Genomic DNA, 17,630 nt, shown 5'->3' on the forward strand with positions numbered 1-17,630 from the left:
CATTTGTAATGCAATGTGCTGTATTTACGTGACTTACATGTATTGATATTACAAATAACAATGGCTTTTAATTTTTTTAATAATACTTAAATAAAAGTTATCATAATTTATAATGGCAATAGCTTAAACTTTTGTAAATAACTTCTGAAGATTATGTAAGTGTATTTTATTGTGACGAAAATCCAAGAACAGAAGTGAAATATTAACATCTGTTCATGACATTTGTAATAAAGCTTGAAACATTGAGAGAACATATTTGAACCAGTTGTTGTTGAATGGTGGCGCCGAGTGATGCTGTGGTGGCGATAGATGGACAGAGTGAGGGCGATAGATGGACAGTGAGGGCGATAGCTGAACAGAGTGAGCTGCACATTGTAAAGGTACGGCCCAGTAAGTGTAGTTGTGTAGTGCAGGGATGGGAAAGGGAGACTTGGAGGTGTGTTTGTGGAGAGACAAGTGCATACCTCACTTACGTGAGTTTGTAAGTAAAGGACAAGGTTTAAATAAGCATAGTTTGTATTACGGAACAGGCTGAAAGGGCTTGAAGGATGAAGTGTCATTGGTACAGAGCAGAATACCATGAATGCTGAAAGTAAACTCCAGGAAGGCAGGCAGCCTCTGATGGATGAGACAATGTAAGTAGAGTCAGTGGTGGCAAAAGGGGTGAAAGGACATGAAGGGGAGCTGTGGAGCTTTAATGTGGAACAGAAAGAAGGGCACACGAGGGGGGGGGGGGTTAGAGAACAAATAGTGAGCTTATGGTTGTTTACAAGTAGCAGGACGCAAAAAAACACAACTTGTGCGGATTGTGATGAAAGCCCACGGGAGAGAAACTACTGTCCCTGGAGCCACTGCACCTGCTGCACTAACAGAAGTTACAATCCTAGAAAATGCTGGGGTAAAGGCTAGGAAAGGGCAATGTAGAAAATAAAGGAATAATCTGGGATGAATGGGTTTGTGTAGGTACGACACTGAACGGCACCTGCAACACAAATGGAAGAGACTGTCTAGTAAGTGCAGTGTAGGGGATGAAGGATAGTGTTAGTGGTGGCTGTGAATTGAAGGATGATGACAGGTAGTCTAGGTGTAACTACAGCACTGGTAGCATACATAACAACGGAGCCAAGTACACAATCTGTGGAAGTGCGTAGTGGAGTGGACAGTGTACGATGCCTTCAGTGCCAGGAAGAACAGGCTCCTTGGTTCCTGATTAAAATTTAAAATGAAGCAATAGTCTGTGTTTAATATGTCCCCGATTCCTCAGTTTCCCCATGCCACTGCACATGCTGCATGAATAAAGTGTTCCTCTGGAAGTGTGGGTGTAAAGGATATGGATAGAAGATGGAGGGGCATGCGGGTGCTCTTAAATGAGTAATAGTGGGGAGTAGTTCTTGCTACAGAAGCACATGTATGTGTAGTTTGTAGGTTAAAATCCAAGCAGGCACAACATATTTTAACAATCAGGGACAATTGCCATGAGCCTGAGTGACGCCAGACAAGTAAGGGGCAGGAGGTGAGCCTGTGAAAGGCAAGAGGTGCCGTGGGGCTGTCTCGAGTAGTGAAGAGAGCCTAACGTCAGCGAATTCAAGAGAAATGCTGCACGAGTACAAAAGAAACAGTAAAGAATTTCGGATTTTTTTCTTGAGATTAATGTTTTTGTTGAAACTCTTCAGAATTTAGCAAAGTAGATGAATTAATCAGAAGGGTTAGTTGTCATTGCTCATTTTAAAGTTGTTCATGTGTTTAATGCAGATCATGGCATCTAACCTCATAGCAGTTCGTGTTTCATTTAGAATTGTGCAGGGACACGTCTGTCTGAAAGGTGTTTATTTTTCAAACACTTCATTGCATGACTCAGACTGGTTTCATCATATCCCACATCAAATCTCTTTCCAGTGTATTTCTTTTTGACAGATACAGCCCGATGAAAGCCGCTAAAGCACGTCTGCAGGGCGGGCCTGGTGTTAACCACACGCAATCACTAAATATTGCAGAGACTTGCTGAAAATGTACCAAACGTTTTGCCCTCACCGGAAACCCCTCTGCAAGCAAGAAGTACAGACGGCTGTTCGCAGCAGTGTCGCGCACGAGATGAAGCGCATAGAAGCCTCAAGTGTCCTGTGAGGGAAAGACAGCACCTCCAGGAGTTATCAGGGTTCAGACAATTTAATGTTCAGAGAGCTCAAGAATGGCGGCGGTCTTCGGTCGCATTCATTTATTGGAAGGTATGGTTACACTGTTAAATGTAGGAGTGTACACTACTACAAATATGAAAGGTTGATGTAGCGAGCTCTGAGCGATTAAAAACAGTAACAGCAGCAAAGCCAGAACATACATTTGCTTATTAGCATTGGCAGCAATAAGAGCCAACGATACTAAAGACACATGTAAGGACGGATATAAGCAAGTCCCTTATCAAAAAGAGAAGAACGAAAATGAGGCCGGAAGGAAATATCAAACAAAAGATGACATAACAATGAGCTGCAGAAAAGAAGAGAAGATTAGAATACCTGCCATCTTCAAATCCTCATCACAGTAACAGGGTAACTACTACATCATTGCTTCCACTGCAAAGAGATCAACAACTCACAAATCCTTTCGCGCACTGCTTGACGTCAATGACCAGCACAAACACGTTCATATATAAAATGATCTGATTGATGTCTGCGTACGTCACAGGATATTGTGGGAGGGAGGAGAGCACATCCTTAAAGGGAGCGTTCATATATAAATTGATCCGATTGATGTCTGCGTACGTCACGGGATATTGTGGGAGGGGAGGGGTGTGGGCATGCATCAATTGTTACCAGGTCTGATGTTTGGCGGGGAGAGTGCCATAAAATGCCAAAACGAACGGGTGACTATGGTAAAAGGCAAACCAAGCCAATCGAAGTACTGGAAGTTTCCTAGCGAGTCCCATAAAAGGAAACTATTATGTATGCAACGACAGATGAAAAAAAACATTTGAAAGAGTCACTTTATGCAGCAGTGGGAACTGGCCAAGTAAAATCCAACAGTAAACACATCCACTGAAAGGCTTCAGATACAAAATAAATAAGAGCGGCCGGGAAACTGAAAGTACGGCCGGCCACCGGCCAGCCATGAATAATTTGTGGAGGAGAAGCCGCACATCACACGCTGGGAGAAGCCCTTTGATGTGCTGTGCGGCCGTGAAAAAATGCAATTAGGAGGGAGGGAGGGAGGCTGATGCGCGTGCTTGTTTGGTCACGTGATTCACGTGAACTCAAAGAAAACCGCACGAAGAAACCCTTGGTTTCACGAGCATTTTGAGCACTTGAATTCTCGCTCCGCTCAATGCGCATGCGCATTGATAGGTCGCGAGACCTAAAAAACAGTGCACCACCTGCACCCTTCCCAAAATTCCACTGATCATGTAAGAAAAGAATACAAGAGAATAAGTATGTCTGAGCTGGATGTCGCAGCAGTTTATTACTCTATGCACACAAATTATTCTGCTGCTTCTACATATACTACTGATTTAGCATCAAAATCATTTACTTACCTCAAAACGAGTTTTTTAAAAATGTAAATAACCCATAAAAAAATGTGTGCTGTCAAATGGATTTTCAGAAAGTTGAAAAAGAAGATGCATTTCTTCAAGTCTTCACCTCCTATTTGGAGCTACCTCTAGGGTCTGCAGACGATGGGGACACAAAACAAAAGGTCGACAGTAGGGAGGCCCTATCTCATACTGCATCATTCAAAAAGAGCGACAGAAAACAATACCACACTTTTCCAAGTAAAAGGAGGGACATGATATGCGGTTTGTGAAATTTTCTGGCTGTGGAAGATCAACCCCCACAGGGTGGCGAGTCTACTGAATGGGAAAAGCTTATATGGAAGAGCTCAGAAAGGGACAACAGGCAACAACACTCAAAGCACTGATCGTGTTGTCCTGGGAGAAAGTGGCACCAAGTACAAAAGGTGAGAAGAGCACTATTGAAGTGGGTCAATGGCTCCATTGACCAGAAGACAGAGAAACAGACACCACTGCAAAACAAGTGAGTTTGTATTTACCTTTGCTTGTTCATATGTATCAAACAAAAGAATGGACTTGCCTGAAGACTTTTATTAATGAGGAACCTGTGTAATACATTACTTGTTTGAAAAAATTATTCTTGTTGATTTAATGTTTAATGTGCATTGTTTTTATTTAATAAATGAACAAAGAAATGCATAGTATTAGTCTAGCAGAGATAAAGAGTGGATTGTGGTTAGACGATTTCTAAGGAGTACCACTTTGCAAGAGAGCTGGGCAGTCTAATGGTGAAGAAAAACCCCTAGGATCCCGACAAATCAAGCAATCTGGATGTACAAAATGTGTTAAGAGTTACTGGATTCTTATCTAGCAACTGGCTAGGGGAAATGAACGAGCATTTACAATGCAACGGTCTCGCCTTTGAAAAAGTTAGAACTATTGGCATTGTAAATGACAACATTTTTATTTGTGTTGGTTTTAAAAATAGATAAATAAATGGCACTGTCATTTACAATGCCAATAGCTTAATCTCTCGCAAATGCCACACACAAACACACAGACCCACATAGAATCCCATACAAATACATACCTACAGAGCCACACGCAAAGCCACACACACACACACACACAGAGCCACACACTTCCAGTAGTCGGTGGGCAGCGTGGAGCAGACCAGCACCCAGCCCGACAGAGCCAGCAGGAAGGCCACGATCTCCCCCGCCATGCTGGCCATGGTCACCGGCAAGGGTCACAGGGCACAGGTGTCAGAGCTGAGGGCACGGGTGAGGGCACAGGGCACAGGGGTAAGAGCTGAGGGCACACACCCATAAAAGCACACACAACCATAAAAAACCTCAACACCAATACTCTGCATGGGCATCACACCCAGTAGAGTATGCACGTTCCATGCAAACAGGAGTACACACACTCTATGGAAAGAGAAAATAGGCATTCGACGTGATGGAGTATGGACCTGCCACGCAAAGTGCACCAAGGCATTCAACCCAGTGGAGTATGTAACCTCCAGCAAACAGGCATTCAACCCAGTGGAGTATGTACCTTCCAGCAAACAGGCATTCAATGCAGTGGAGTAATCACTATCCATGCAAACAGCATATGGGCATTAAAACCAGTGGAGTACTCACCCACCAAGCTAACCGCGTATGGAACTTCAACCCAGTGGAGTATGCACACTCCAAGCAAATAGGCATTCAGTGCAGTGGAGTATTTACCCGACACGCAAACAGCACACAAGCATTCAACCCAGTGGACTACACACACACCCCACGCAAACAGCACATGGAATTTCAACCCTGTGGCTTACGCATCCTCCACACAAACAGGACGTCTGCATCAGAATACCCTGGGGCCCGCCCTCCCATCCATGTGGCCGACAAACAAAAGTATGCAAAAGGATGACATTTGGTCACAAACATCACACACCAAAGTGCACTCAACACCTCACACACTTTCTTCCCACGGACCCACACACTCATACACGACACAGTAACACATTGCAAGTAACTCGGCACTCACATTGCTAGTGAAGTACGTGTTAAATGACGCAGAAAATGAAACTGACATTTGCATTAAACGCCCATAAATGCCAAAGCCATGTAAAGCAGAATGAATTAATTAAATACATCCATGCATGTGCACAAACATTGGTACACTTTGGCAATGGAGATCATTCAGCATCAAACTATACTTTAACTTACACTGATACTTTTTAACTACCTGATAAATCAGTATTAAAAAGTGCATAAACACCTCATAAACATAGCATATTAACCAGAACTGACATCTGGTGGGATGCGCTTAAAGGCTTCACTAACCTCTGCAAACCAGCGATATTGTCTAAAGTCAGGAAGTTTTTCAAATAAAAGATAAAAACATTCAGAACAGAGCTTGGCTTGCAAGTGATGACGCGAACAGCTCAGTCCTACTTCAGTTTTGATAGCCTGGATATTGCATCTTTTATTTCGCGGACATCCGGCTGCGGGACTATCGGTTCAGAATGCTTATTGTAAGATGAAAAGAGAATCGACATCTGCTTGCACTGAGTAAGCACGCACAGTGGAACACATATTTTAACACACTTCCAATTGCTCATTCTGCAACAACATTACTCAATGATGGTTGTCTTTTCCAATAGGCCTCGAGAAACAAAGTGAAAGCAATCTCCTTTGGACGCAGCCTCTTACACTGAAAACAAGCCGAGGTGCCGTGACAGCGGGAGGGGCGGGAGCGGGCACACGGACAGCGGGAGGGGGGCAGGAACGGGCACACAGACAGTGGGAGGGGGGCGGGAACTGGCACACGCTGGTTCAAGACGGCACGACCACCGCCCACCGTCGCAATGACGTTCACAAAGGGCGGAGAGCGAAAAAAATCACCAAAACGCCCACGAATCTGCTCGGGCAATGACTGACGCATCTCTGTTCCAATGGCCAGCCTCCATTTATGGAGCTAGCCAATGGAACAGAGAGGCGGGTTAAAGCCCCATACTGATTCTCAAAAGATTTCGCCTGCGCGAACACTGCTGCATAGTGCTACGCCAGGCGAAACCTAAAAAGGAACCACCTTGGCAGCATCAGCTCTAGAAGGGATTACACTATAATAATAGGTCCTTATAGCATCCCATAAGAATTTTTTTTAAGGCTGATGCCATCAACTTGAGAAAATGATAATGGCGTAAGATAAAATGAAGGTGGCTGCAACGACTATTAAAAGGACTGAAAACACCACCGAAAGCACACTTTGTGACGAAAGTTTATATAACTGTTATAATCCTGATCCTTTGTTGCGTGTAAATGCTTGCACCTCTATTTAAGTGGTGGCATTATTTTATATGATTTAAAGGGGCCCTTCGTTGAAAAGTAAAAAGTTTGTCCTCTTACCCAATCTAACATCATAAACAATCACCAACAAGGATTCTGGGATATCCCATTGTTTGATGAGGTCTTTTTCAAATTATTTTGACTTCACATACCAGATTGCTCTTTAAGAGTAGGCAAACAGTAATCAAATACATTTTAATGGACATACAAATGTATTTAATCAGTTCGAAAGGAAGTGATATACTTACTGAAGAAATGGTACTGTTTGGTATCTGTATACTGAAAGGGTCAGTTGCCACAGTAATAAATGGATCAGCTGTGGTTTCCTTGAAAAAACTGTCACCCCCAAAAGGGTCTGAACCCTTAAATGGGTCACCTCCAAAGGGATCTTAGAAGATAAAACAAATGAATTAATACAATTAAATCTGATTTCCTGCCGATACAGTTTGGTGTATAATAATTAAACATAATGGGATGAAGCTTCAAGAAGACAAAACGTTTGTAGTACATCACATGTATAAGGAGTTTCTAAAACTATATGCTTTAGTATTGTTTACAATAAACAGACATTTTTATTAATGAAGGATCCTTCTGCATTTGATTTGTGCTACCATTTCAAAATGTATATGGAAAAACATAAATCAATGTACAAACTGGCTTGGTTGTTAGTGTTTCTTTTGTTTAACTGCATGTTTACTCAAAGCAGATTAAATGCCATACCTAGAATTTCCTGTTTTCAATGTTCATTTTTTGTGGATTTACGGGACGTTTTCTCAGCGTTTTCCAAACTTTTTGAAAAAAGATTTTATCAGTGCTTATTTAACTGCCCAACAGCCAAAACAGACCAAAATTAATATGTTACCCTGTAAGATTCCGTTTGTGGCATGTACTGCTGTAGATTCACATGCTCTACATACTCCTGCCATCTAGTGTTCGGCTCAGGCATCTGCAACTTATTTTTCTTTGAATAAGTCATTGAAGTCATAAGGTATAGTGCCTTCTCCTATGGTTGGTATTCCGCACGGGCATCGGCTCCACTGTTTAGATTGTTTTCGACAGAGCAAATGAGGATGAAGAACGAGCATAGGATAGGAAGGTTCGATGACCATGCAAAAGGAAGAAAGGGAACCTGCTTTTACAGCAACGAAAGGCTTTTGTGCAGGCGCATGTAAATCCACGGCACTGAAAGCCACAAACAGATGCTTACGGTGTAAGTAACATATTCCATTCGTGGCATGTGTGGTGGAAGATGCACAGGCTGTAGTAGTACCCCCGTAAACAGTGCCTAGCCCGAGGATGTTGCATAGAACTCAAAAAGAGTTACTAGAACAGCTGGCCCCAGCTTCGCTTCTTGATGTGCCTAAGATATCAACACAGTAGTCTTTTGGTGAATGTATGTGGAGTGGACCATGTAGCTGCCTTACATATAACAAGGGTGGGACACTGTTCCAAGAGTAGGGTGTAAAATTATCACCCTCTCATCAAAAGGGGAGAGTAGGAGTAAGAAGAAGAGTTGTAGAGAAAAGGAGAAAAAGAGAGGCAGATGTGCATCCCCAATTTCAAGGAACTAGTCCCGAAAGGGAGGGTCTTGCCTCTTTTGTTAGCCCTCACACTTCCCGAAGGGAGTCCTGTTTCATCACTGGGCTTATGCTCCTCGTCGGGCCGGCACTGCAATGCCTGGCGGGACACCTTTTGAAAGGGTCACTTTCACGGAGATCTTTTTAAGAGAAAAGCCGACATGTGAGTGCGGGTGTGCGGGCTAGAACCTGGAGTAGAGAGTGAGGTACGTGCTGTGAAAATATGTAAAAATGTTAAAATACCTAAGGGTATCCACTGGGAAATTTTAATAGCGTGGTACCCTTGGTAAGGTAAAAAAATCCACACGGGTTAGTGGGTACTATGGGGCTTAATGTGCCCAAGTAACTGCTAAAAGGTCGATATGTTTCACGCCTTGTGTGTCCACTACTGGATCAGTGGTGTTTCTTCAGGACCTGGAGTGAGGTGAGATGGTGCACGGGAGTGGCAAGGTTTCAAAGAGAGTGGTAACCCACTTAAATAGTTGGTACTGGAGGATCAACCATGGCTGTGAAATGCTGTTGTGGTAAAATCTCGAAACGTAGATTGTCCTTAACTAAGAAGTACCTAGAGAGAGGATGACTAAAAGAGAGAGAAAGGAAATATGGAGAGAGGGGAGATAGCTACTATCTAAATAGCGTGTTAATCAATGTGAACACGTTTGAAAGATAGTAAATGCACAAGGCACAGGTATACACTCCATATGACCAATAATAAAGACCTAAAAATGACCACAGCAATGTTACTGAAGAGTTTAAGATTATGAAACCCCCACGGTGAATGATATGTTCAGCTGGCAGACCCAAGGGAAAGCGTGGGGCGGGGGCCAGCCGACAGATAAAGTCAAGTGCATCTGTCCCCGCCCAGTGTAAGCCGGGATAAGCTCTGCTGCTGACGGGACACCATCATGACCTTGAGGTGAAGTGATAACTACCACAGGGGTGTCAGCAGCGGGATGGAGGGCATCCCGTGGTGTGAAATGGGACACCTGCGGGAGTGTGCAACCCCCGTCTACATAACAACTGCAATTGCCACACATAATGAGGACATTCCGACCTATACGAGTGATACACACATACAGCCGGCAATGTTAAAGTGCTTACCCTGAATGCAGGGGAATACTGTCTCTCGGCTAGTCCTAGCTTATTACGGCACCCTAGTATCTAGAGGCGGTGAAAGGAAAAAATGGGAGACAACATCGCGGGTGGAGTTCGATAAGAGGTACACCGGCGGGAATTCCCAAAGCTGAGAATCACACCTTAAAAGCGGGATCCACCGAAGTGGGGCATCCTACTTACGGTTGCGTTGGGTGCACAATCAGTTGCACCTACCCTGCATCAGCGGCTGCCTGTACGTGTGGGCTCTGTGACTTGGCTGCTATTTCTATGCTGGGTGCCATACAATCGAGGCGGGTCCTACTCCCTGTCGCAATTACGTGCAGTGTGTGTTCGCAAGAGAAGGCGCTCAGTGCACATGCTTGTAGATCAGTGTTCTCGCATGTGAGTGCGCATTGCAACGATGACGGTATTATGTGATATGCGCAGGCGCGGCGAGCGGTCTGTATGTTAACAGCATACTACAAAGTACCTCATAATGCATATGCTGCCTATGTGTGACAATGCCGCTATGTATGTCATCGTCCTTGGTAGTCAACGCAGATTCAAACTTACTGTATAAAACTACAAACTAAATAAAAAATCAAGGACAGCTTACTACAGGTCAGTCAAGCAAGTATTGTGAGGAGGGCAGACCGGGAGGTCTCCTGTGTGGTGAGAGATCCATGGGTTGTGGTGAACTCCAAAGTGCCTTCTTGTGCCCATGCTATTAATGTTAGACACCATTCAGAAGTGTTAAAGCCAATACAAATGTATTGTTAATGACCAGCCATCTCGTAACACCCTGTGCGGTACCTGCCAAGTAAGGGGCACCCTTGTTGCATCTCCAGGCTCAGGGGTAGAGCGGGAAGCCTTGATGTTGGTGAAAACACGAGAATCGACCCATATGCCGGTGATGGAAACCAAACATAGGAGGTTGTAAAGGGGGTGGGGGTAGACCTGGTTTGTCTTGGTTGCTTCCCTTTCCTGGACCTTTAGGAGGAACTGATAACGTACGTTTAGCTTTGTGGTAGCAAATTTGTATGCATTTGACAATCCATCTAGCTATCCCAGATTTTGATATGGGATTACCCTTGTGTGGTGGTGAGAAAGAAACAAAAAGTTGTTTGGTCTTATGAAACGGTTGTGTTCTCTCAATGTAGTATAGCAACGCTCTTTTGACATTAGGGTATGAAGAGCTCTTTCTGCTTCTGTTTGCGGCTGTGAGAAATAAGACTGGCAGTTCCACAGATTGATTGAGGTGGAAGGGAGAAATGACCTTGGGTAAGAATTTTGGATTAGTACGGAGAACGACCGTATTGTGATGCATTTGCAAGAAAGGTTAGTGCTTGTAGTTCACTTACTCTCAGTAGAGAAGTAATAGCTACTAGGAACGCAACCTTCCTTGTTAAAAATTATAGTTCACATTTATGTAAAGGTTCGAAAGGAGGTCCCATTAGCTGTGTGAGAACAATGTTCAAATTCCACACTGGTGATGGTGGTACTCTGGGAGGAATTATTCTCTTAAGGCCTTCCATAAAGGCTTTAATAGCAGGCACTCTGAACAGAGATAGATGCTGTCTGTTTTGAAGATATGCTGCTATGGCGTCAAGATGTAGTCTAATAGACGTGTAGGCTAAGTTACATCTTTGGAGTTGCAGTAAGTATCCTATGATGTGTTGAATAGACACATCTAGGGGATTAATATTGTTGTTGTGAAAATATATTACAAAACGTTTCCATTTAGCTGCATAGCAAGCTCTAGTGGTTGGACATCTAGCTTCTTTTATAACATTCATGCAGTCTGGAGGAAGGTTAAGATATCCAAATTCTAGGATTTCAGGAGCCAGATCGCAAGGTTGAGCAGAGCTGGGTCCGGGTACCTGATCTCTCCACGGTTCTGTGTTAAAAGGCGTGGAGTCTGGTATAGTTTCTGGTGCGGCACTACAGACAGTTGAAGCAGTGTCGTGTACCACGGCTGTCTGGCCCACATTGGAGCAACTAGGATGAGGGTCAGAGAATGCTGCTGTAGTTTGCGTACTACAAGTGGCATAAGTGGTAGAGGTGGAGAAGCGTATACAAATTTGTTTGACCAGTTGAGCCATAGAGCATTGCCTTTGGACAGTGGGTGTGGATATCTGGTGGCGAAGCTTGGGCATTTGGCGTTTTCGTGGGTGGCAAAGAGGTCTTTCTGAGGTTGTCCCCACATCTGAAAGAATGGTTGAAGAACTTGCGGATGAAGTTACCACTCGGGGATCTGTTGTGTCTGACGACTTAACAGGTCTGCTATGGTATTTTGTACTCCTGGAACATGCTGGGCTAAGAGGAAGATGTTTTGAGGTATAGCCCACCGACATATGTTTTGTGCTAGCTGAGAGAGTTGCAGGGAGTATGTTCCACCCTGTTTCTGTATGGAATACATGGCTGTCATGTTGTCCGTGCGGACTAACACAGCTTTGTTTGATACTTGCTGTTGGAAAGTTTTTAGTACTAGGAATATAGCTAGTAACTCCAGATGATTGATGTGGAGTAACTTTTGTTGCGGAGTCCACCTGCCTTGCATGTTGTGTAGCAGTAGGTGGGCCCCCCAGCCGGAGAGCGATGCGTCCGCTGTCACGCTTATTTGATGAACTGGCTCTAGGAAAAGTGGTCCCTTGGAACGGTTTTTGGTGGTCCATCACTGCAGAGAGCGATGAGTCTGACCGTCTACCAACACTAGGTCTGTTAATTGACCTTGAGCCTGGTTCCATTGACGTAATAGGCACTCTTGTAGAGAACGTATTTGAAGACTTGTATGGGGCACTATGAAAATGCAAGAGGCCATCATCCCTATGAGCTGCATGAACACTAGTGCTGGAAGGGAGTGTTGTGGCTGAAACTTTGAGAGAAGAGATTGCATGCTGGCTATCCTTACTGGAGTGGGATAAGCTAGCGCTGTTGAGGTGTTTATTGTGGCACCAAGGTACTGTTGTACTTTGGATGGTTGCAGATGAGACTTGGTGTGGTTTATTGTGAACCCCAAGTTGTGGAGCAGTTTGATTGTGGCATGAGTGTGCTCTACACACTGGTTGAATGAACTGCCTTTTATGAGCCAGTCGTCGAGGTACGGGAAGATGTGGATGTGCTGTCTTCGTAAATGTGCTGCCACTACGGCTAGGCACTTGGTGAATACTCTTGGTGCTGTAGTGACTTCGAATGGGAGTACTTTGAATTGATAGTGCTGCCCGTCTATTACAAATCTGAGATACTTCCTGTGAGCTTTGTGAATGGGAATGTGGAAGTATGCATCCTTGAGATCTAGAGTAGCAAGGAAGTCGTTTCGTAATAGGAGACGAAGGACTTGTTGGAGTGTGACCATGTGAAATGGTCTGACTGAATCTATATTTTTAGCGGTCTGAGGTCCAGAATAGGCCTTAGAAAGCCGTCCTTCTTTGGGATAAGAAAGTATAGGGAGTAAACCCCCTTGTTTTGTTGGTGCAGAGGAACTGGTTCTATTGCACTTTTTTCTAGCAGAGATATTACTTCTTGCTTTAACAGTGATAGATGTTCTTGTGACATTGGGCGCTGTTTGGGTGGTATGTTTGGGGGGTAGATGTTAGTTCTAGACAGTAACCTGATTGAATAATTTGTCGCGCCCACCTGTCTGATGTGATGTTGGTCCAGGCAGGAAGAAATTGTAGCAGGTTTCCCCCCACAGGAGTGGAATGTTGGTGGGGGGGGGGGGAAAAGGGGAGGAAAGTCATTGGGTAGGGGTGGAGGCAGAGCAGGAGTTGTTGGTTTTTCCTCTGCCTTTGCTGTCGTTACCCCTGTAACCCCCTCTTTGGTAGCCCTTAGTGAATGTGGATTGGCTAGGGGTCTTGTAGGAAGTGGAGGGACTTTCGGAGGAGTAGCCTCTTGTGTTGCCTCGATATGATGAGCGACGAAAAGAACGCCTGGGAGCTTGCAGCTGCAAGGATCCCATAGATGTTGCCGTGTAGGTGTCTTTTTTTCCTTTTCTCTAAAGACACATCGACATTAGGGCCAAATAAATGTGACTCATCAAATGGCTGATTGAGGATGGAATTTTGTACCGCAGGTTTAAAACATGAAATACGTAGCCACGCATGTCTGCGCAAAAGGGTGATGGTATTGATTGCCCTTGAGGCAGTATCTGCAGCATCTAGGGCACGACGAATAGAAGTATTAGTAATATTTTTACCTTCTTTTATGAGTTAATTGGCCCTATTTTTATATTTGTCTGGTAGATGCTGCATTATGGACTCCAGTTCATCATAATGTGCCCTGTCATATCTTGCCAACAACGCTTGGCTATTGGCAATGCGCCAAATTTTAGCTGCCTGTGACGCGGTTTGTTTACCGGAGGCGTCAAGGAGCTTAGATTCCTTGTCTGGCGGTGAGGCCTCAACTGATGTTTGTGAATTGGCACGTTTACGTGCTTTAGAAACTACCAAGGAATCTAGGGGTGCTGGGCCTCTAATGTAAACTGGATCAGTAGGGGCAGCTTTGTACTTTTTTTCAATGCGGGGGTTGAGGACTCGAGATGTGACAGGATCTTTGAAGACCTCTGTTGCATGCTTAATGATCCCCTTAAGCATTGGTAGAATGGCAGTGGACCGTTGTGTGTTATCAAATGTGTCCAATAAGAAATCTCCCTCCACAGTGTCAGTGTGTAAATCGACCCCATGGTACTGGGCAGCCCTCTGGACTAGTAGGTTTAAACCTATAGTGTCCTCTGGGGGGGAAGGCCTGGAGGGATATACATAGTCTTAAGGGACGTAAGGCACATCAGGGGTGTTATAATCTTCCCATGGATTAGGTGACTGAGGGAGACTATTGTTCCCTTCAGGCTCATAAGCACCCCCCACCTGTGTCATCAGAGTCTGTATCTACATCATCATCTGAATGAGGGGATGGTGTAGGAGAATGATGTGGTGGAGGAGGTGGACGAGTGTGGGGAGGTGGAGAAGGGACCCTTAATGGAGAGGTTGCAATGTCTCTTCTTTGGAGGAGGAGGAGGAGGTGCAGGGTCCTCTAATGGTCTCTTCTTAGAGCTAAGAGACAGTGGTCCAGTCTTAGGATCCTTTACAAGAGTCTTTTGAGTAGGGTCTGGTAGGAAAGGCTCCTCTGTGGAAGGTGTCGGTACCGGAGGTTTTTTCGGCACCGATTCGGTAGCTGGTCTAGTTTTTGGCTTAGAACTGTGACCCTTGTCTTTAACTGGAACATGTTTTTTCGGTTCCGTGGGTTTTTTCGGTTCCGAAGCATGGGAGTCGGGACCTTTAGGTAGATTTTTACTCGGCTCCGAGTGCGGTTTTGAAGTCGATGAGCCAGTGCCAGTCTTCGGCGCCGAGTGCTTGGGTGTTAAAGCAGCGGTCTTCGTGGATGAGGAAGATGGCTTCTTTTTCGGTGTCGGATCGACACCGGGAAGAGGCTGACACGAGCCTAAGCCGCCTGAAGGCTTAATAGTCTTCTTTCTCGAGCCAGAGAGCAGGGCGTGGGAAGCAGTCTTGTGGTGTGCACCCGGGCCCGAAGGGGAGGGTGTGACCGAAGCCTTTTTGGAGGGTGTCGAGGAAGGGTCGGGCCGACGTTCTTACTTACGACCCCCGTTGAGCTGGAGTGATGTCCTCTACATCTGAGTCTTCGGCATCGGAGGAGCTGGCGCTTACATCGGCTCGCTCCTGTTCTGGCACGTTGACGCCCTCTTGAAAGATGTCGTCCGGGATCAATGCTGACGAGTGAGCCATTGTTCTTTGAGCTCGTCAGTCACGAATTGGCTTCTTGGAGCGGAAGGAGGCACAAGCGGAACAGTCTTTGGCCTCGTGCTCCGGTGAGAGGCAAAGGTTGCACACCTCATGTAGATCGTTGTGTGGGAACTTCAATCTGCATCGAGGACACCTCTTGAATGGCGTCCTTTCCATGAGCCAGAAAGTAAGGCCTAGGTAGGCCCAAAGACCTTTGTCGACAACCGGAATCGAAGACTTCGAAGTTGTGAAGAGTCGCGACGATGGGGACCGCGATCGGAACAATACAGTCGAACTGGGTGAGGATTGCACGTCGAAGGAAAATCGGTTACAAACTGGAGCGCTGGAGACACATCCAAGCTCGTGGCGGAAAAAAGCAATCTAAGGATGGAGCCGATGTCCATGCACAGAATGGTCCATAGGAGGAGTCACCTATCTTGTGACTTCCAAAGAACTTTTCAGACAAAAACAAACTGCAAACATCCGAGCCCAACACTAGGTGGAGATCTATGCACAGTGTGTAATCTGCAGCTCATATGCCTCGAACCTGTGTTTATCTTATTTTCTGCCCGTGCAACCTTAGGTACATCGCCATGACATGTATAGGCGAACACAGGAGTACCAGTAGATGCGGCATTTAGGGTAAGCACTTTAACATTGCCGGCTGTATGTGTGCATCACTCGTATAGGTCGGAATGTCCTCATCATGTGTGGCAATTGCAGTTGTTATGCAGACGGGGGTTGCACGCTCCTGCAGGTGTCCCATTTCACACCACGGGAAGCCCTCACCATGCTACTGTCACCCCGTGGTAGTTATCACTTCACCTCAAGGTCATGATGGTGTCCCGGCGGCAGCAGCGCTTATCCCGGCTTACACTGGGTGGGGACAGAGGCAATTAACTTTATCTGTCGATGGGCCCCCACCCCTCGCTTTGCCTTGGGACTTGGGGCTGCCAGCTGAACATATTCACCGTGGGGGTTCTTAATCCTAATCTCTTCAGTAACAATGCTGTGGTAATTTTTAGGTCTTTATTATTAGTCATATGTAGTGAACACCCATGCCTTGTGCATTTACTAGCTTTCAAAAGTGTTCAAATTGATTAACACGCTATTTAGATAGTACCTATCTCCCCTCTCTCCACATATCCTTTCTCTCTCTTTTTGTCATCCTCTCTCTAGGTACTTCTTAGTTAAGGACAATCTAAGTTTCGAGATTTTACCACGACAGCATTTCACAGCCATGTTGTTGATCCTCCAGTACCAACTATTTTAGTGGGTTACCACTCTGTGGAACCCCACCACTCACCTGCACCACCTCACCTCACTCCAGGTCCAGAAGAAACACCACTGATCCAGTAGTGGATACACAAGGCGTGAAACGTGTACCTTTTAGCAGTTACTTGGGCACATTAAGCCCCATGGTAACCCACTAACCCGTGTGTTTTTTTTACCTTACCAAGGGTAACACGCTATTAAAATTTCCCAGTGGATACCTTTAGGTATTTTAAAATTTTTACATATTTTCACAGCACGTACCACTCTCTCTACTCCAGGTTCTAGACCGCATACCCGCACTCACCTGTCGGCTTTTCTTTTAAAAAGATCTCCATGAAAGTGACCCTTTCAATAGGTGTCCCGTCGGGCATTGCAGTGCCGGCCCAACCAGGAGCATAAGCCCAGTGATGAAACATGACTCCCTTCGGGAAGCGTGAGGGCTAACAAAAGAGGCAAGACCCTACCCTCCTCTTCGGGACTAGTTTCTTGAGATTGGGGATGCACATCTGCCTCTCTCTTTTTCTCCTTTTCTCTACAACTCTTCTTACTCCTGCTCTCCCCTTTTGATCAGAGGGGGATAATTTACACCCTACTCTTGGAACAGTGTCCCATCCTTGTTATACTTTGGAAGCAGGGACACTGGACCATACCAGGCTCCTGCCCCCCCCCCCCCCCCCACCCCCCACCCCCCCCACCCCTCCTCCTCCTCTTCTTTTTTGTCCTAGCTGCCTAACATATGTCAGCTATGGAAATATTGACCATGAAAGCCCTGACATTTCCCTTTTTGCGAGTGGGGTGGGGTCTTACTTTTAGTTTTAGTGTAGCACGTTTTGATACATTTGACAATCCACGGAGCTAGGTCCACTTTGGACTGAGCATGTCTATTATGTGGTTTGGTGAAAGCAACAAAGACTTGCTGAGTTTTACGAAAGGGCCTGATCCTATCAACGTAGTACATGAGGACATGCTTGACCTCCAAGGTATAAAGGGCCATATAGCATCGCTCAGTCCCGCCACCTCACATGTTCTGCCAAATCCAGTAACAAGAGGCCTTCGGGAATACGCGCGCTATATAAATTGACAAATCAAATCAAATCTGCCACAGAGC

At 45.4% G+C, this 17,630-nt stretch overlaps 1 protein-coding gene across 2 annotated transcripts in view; it reads right to left on the reverse strand.

Moving 5' to 3' along the window:
- The window catches only part of EPS15 (epidermal growth factor receptor pathway substrate 15), a 916,228-nt gene that overhangs the window by 135,712 nt on the left and 762,886 nt on the right, over positions 1 to 17,630 (reverse strand). For both annotated transcript variants that reach the window (XM_086952422.1, XM_086952423.1), the window contains one exon: positions 7,089 to 7,228. In XM_086952422.1, the coding sequence (XP_086808548.1) occupies positions 7,089 to 7,228 (140 nt within the window). The remainder of the gene's footprint in view (positions 1 to 7,088; positions 7,229 to 17,630) is intronic.

Source organism: Lissotriton vulgaris, chromosome 1_1 (assembly GCF_964263255.1).
Source record: "Lissotriton vulgaris chromosome 1_1, aLisVul1.2, whole genome shotgun sequence".
In the NCBI taxonomy this organism is placed as follows: Eukaryota; Metazoa; Chordata; class Amphibia; order Caudata; family Salamandridae; genus Lissotriton; species Lissotriton vulgaris.